The 3834-nt window shown below is 37.7% G+C and overlaps 1 protein-coding gene across 1 annotated transcript; it reads left to right on the plus strand.

Annotated features, from left to right (window-relative positions):
* Positions 1-2720: 2720 nt before the first annotated feature.
* On the plus strand, positions 2721-3488 carry LOC109179937. Its single transcript, XM_019329415.1, has one exon. It carries the CDS (start codon positions 2721-2723, stop codon positions 3486-3488), a length of 768 nt encoding a protein of 255 aa, XP_019184960.1.
* Positions 3489-3834: the final 346 nt, after the last annotated feature.

A 3834-nucleotide genomic window follows, 5' to 3' on the forward strand; every position in this document is an offset into this window, starting at 1 on the left:
TGATTATAGTATTGCACGAGATTGCATATGAGTATGATTATAGTATTGCACGAGATTGCATATGAGTATGATTATAGTATTGCACGAGATTGCATATGAGTATGATTATAGTATTGCATGAGATTGCATATGGGTATGATTATAGTATTGCATGAGATTGCATATGGGTATGATTATAGTATTGCACGAGATTGCATATGAGTATGATTATAGTATTGCACGAGGTTGCATATGAGTATGATTACAGTATTGCACGAGATTGCATATGAGTATGATTACAGTATTGCACGAGATTGCATATGAATATGATTATAGTATTGCACGAGATTGCATATGAGTATGAGTATAGTATTGCACAAGACTGCATATGATTATATCATTGCACAAGATTGCATTTGAGTAGAGTATCGCATGAAAGTACAAAATCAGAATGTTGATTTATGATTATTTTATTGTATTAGAAGTATTGTTTATCAAGTTATGAGATGAGAATGTGAAAGCATGAGAATACCTGTTATATGGTTTATTAGATGAGAATGTGAAAGCATCGGGAAATCAAAACATCAATTAACGAGTCAAAAGAATCACGGGGAACAAATCCCCAACAACCAACAATTGTGTACCCCGCGGGTGGGGCCATGGGTGGACCTCCACCCGTGGTTCCGCCCGCGGGAACCATTCCCACAAGCCACACGTACCCCGCGGGTGGGGCGCCGGGTAGGCCACTGCCCGCCGTTCCGCCCGCGGGTACTACCTGTACCAAAAATAATCCCTTCAGGGATTTTCAACACCAAGTCCAAATTCAAGTCCAAAACACCCAAAATCTCACAAAATACAACAATATGACTTGAATCAAAGGAATAGCCAAGCAATGGCATACAAGAAACCTAATAACAAGCTCTAGATATGCATTCTCACAAGACAATGCATCAAATCTCATATTTCATAACAAAAATCACATGTAGAAGTCAAGAAATCATCATATAGGTAAGAAAATACTTTTTGTAAAGCATGGGTTACCTCTTGTAGCCTACAACTTCACTTATCACACCCTTACAAGCTTCTATCAAGGTTCTCCTTCAACTCAAACTTCATAAACACACCAAAATACAACCAAGATTCCATCTTTTAGAAAAGACACCTTAAAAGGTATTAAAAACACTAAAGGACCAAAGATCTTACCCTCCTATATGCTCAAGGATAAGAAAGTTTGAATCTTGAAGACCAACTTGAAGAATCTTGGAATGCCCAAACTTGGCTTGAAGAAGAAGCTAGCTAAATTCTAGAGAGAAGGAGGAGCTTTTGTTTTTAGGGTGTTAGGGAAAGAAATGAAAGATGACTCTAGGTTAGCTTGGGATACAAACATAAGGTGAAAAGTCTACTTTACCCTGACTAAAGTGGGAAAGTGTAAGGAGACAAGGGAACAATTCATGAAGCATAAGGTACAACCCATTGACTTGGATTGACTAGTCAATCAATTAAGCTAGGATTAATTACTCAATTAATCCTTAAATGGAATTTCGATTTACGGGGTGTCACAGAAGGTGGATTTTACTTGGCTTGGAGAGAATGCTAGCTTTTCTAGAGAGAAGGTAGAGAAATTGTAGGGAGAAGTGGTAAGATTAGAATGGTTTTGTTTTCTCTTGGTTGGGGTATGGTTCTTAGGACAAAATCTGAAAAGTAATATAGAAGTGGGTCCCTCTTGAGTCAAATAAATGCTAGGGAAGGATTAAAGGCTTAGTACGATGCATAAGGCATCATGTACACTTAGTTGACTAGTGAATTAGTCAGCATTTGGTCCCCCGACTATTTAATTAAGGAATTATAAGGAACCATTCACAAAGAGAGCTAGGATTAATTACATAATTAATCTTATTTATGGAATCAGATTTTCGGGGTGTCACAAAGGTTCTGTTCCTTCTTTCGGCGGGAAATCCGGTGATGGGATCTAGTTTGGGATCTTATAACAAATCAGTTAAAGGTCATATCGATTTTTATTTTAATAAAAAGGAGCACCAAAGTTTGAAAAGGACAAAAGGCGGTGAGCAAGTAACATTGGAGGCATGTAAGAAGGAGTTGAGGGAGAGGGCTATGGTGCAATTTTCACAGTGGATGTATGAGGCTGGACTACCATTTAATTGTGTTCAACACACTAAAAGTTTACAAGGCTTTATTGAGTGTGTTGCACAACATGGACCAGGAATGAAGTCACCTTCCTATCATGAAGTTAGAGTGCCATATCTTAAGAAGGAAGTTGAGCATGTTAAGGAGTTGTTCAAGCCACATGAGGAGACATGCAATGCATATGGTTGTTCTTTGATGATGGACAAGGGGACAAATAGGAGAGGTCGTGAATTTATAAATATCCTAGTTAATTGTTCTCTTAAATCGTATTTTCTCGAGTCGGTAGATGTTAGCAAGGACACGGTGGATGCTAACAAAATGCTTGACCTCTTTGGTACTTTTGTGAATCAAGTGGGGAAGGATAAAGTTGTGCAAGTCATATTTGACAATGCTTCAGAGAATGTGAGAGCTGGTATGTTTAAAATATTTGTTTTTTATATTAAGATTTTAAATTTTAAATTTTTTTACCTATTAATTGTTTACATAATTTAGGCAAGGATTTAATGGAGTTGTACCTGACTTTGTACTGGACTCCATGCGCTGCCCATTGCATCAATTTGATGTTTAAAGACATCTTTGAGATTTTCCATTTAGCAATGACCTACAAGCGGGCTTTGAAGTTGTCGGTGTATATCCATTCAAAGACAAAGCTTTTGAATTGGTTGAGGAAGTATACTAGGAAGCGTGACTTGGTCAAGTTTGCTAAGACTCGGTTTGCTACTACATTCTTGACATTCAAGAGGCTTCACGAGCAGAAGAACAATTTGAGGAAGTTGTTCAACTCAAAAGAATTCCTTACTAGCTCTTACTTCAAGGAAGAGGCAGGAAAAGAGTGTTCTAGAATTGCGCAAATGCCAAGCTTTTGGAATACAGTTCTAGAAGCACTTAAAATAAGGAGTCCATTGATTAGCACCCTTCCATTAGTTGATGGGGATGTTAAGCCATCAATGGGCTATATTTATCCTACGATGGAGATCACAAAGAAAGCAATTGAAAAAGCTTTCGACAACCACACAAACAAGTATAATAAGGTATTTGAGATCATACACAAAATGTGGACTTCCCAACTTCGTCAACCATTGCATGCAGCTGCGTATTACTTGAATCCAGATTACTTCCGGTATAGGGGTGAGCCACAGATTTCTCCTACAATTAATTCGCCAGAAGTTGTTGCTGGCTTTTATTCTTGTTTGGAGAGGTTGGTTCGAGATCAAGATCTGCATGACAAAATTACCGAGGAGATAACAATAATGTGGGAAACCGGGGATGGTTTGTTTGGCTTGCCAGTTGCCAAGAACCAACGCGGTTCTAAAGCTCCAGGTTCTTACTTCTTAGACAATTTAACTTACAATTTTTATTTATAATCAAATTTTGAATAATTTTTAAATTTTACAGTTAATTGGTGGACTTCTTTTGGGGGTTCAGCTCCCCATTTGAAAGAATTCGCAATTAAGCTTCTTAGTCTTACGACTAGTGCGTCCGGATGTGAACGGAACTGGAGTGTCTTTGAGCATGTAAGTTAGTCAATTTACTAGTAATTAACAATTATAACATATTCAAGCACTAATTCATTTTAAATATTCCAGTTGCATTCGAAAAGGAGGACTCTCCTTGAACACATGCGCCTTAATGATTTGGTTTTCAATAAGTATAATAAGGCATTGAGGCAACGATGGGAAATGCGGGATACAATTTATCCAATTAGTTTGG

Source organism: Ipomoea nil, unplaced genomic scaffold (assembly GCF_001879475.1).
Source record: "Ipomoea nil cultivar Tokyo-kokei standard unplaced genomic scaffold, Asagao_1.1 scaffold0981, whole genome shotgun sequence".
Taxonomy (NCBI): Eukaryota; Viridiplantae; Streptophyta; class Magnoliopsida; order Solanales; family Convolvulaceae; genus Ipomoea; species Ipomoea nil.

What these genes read in the sequence shown, in the direction of transcription:
- LOC109179937 (XM_019329415.1), top strand. Translation starts at nt 2,721, where the DNA reads ATGACCTACAAGCGGGCTTTGAAGTTGTCGGTGTATATCCATTCAAAG.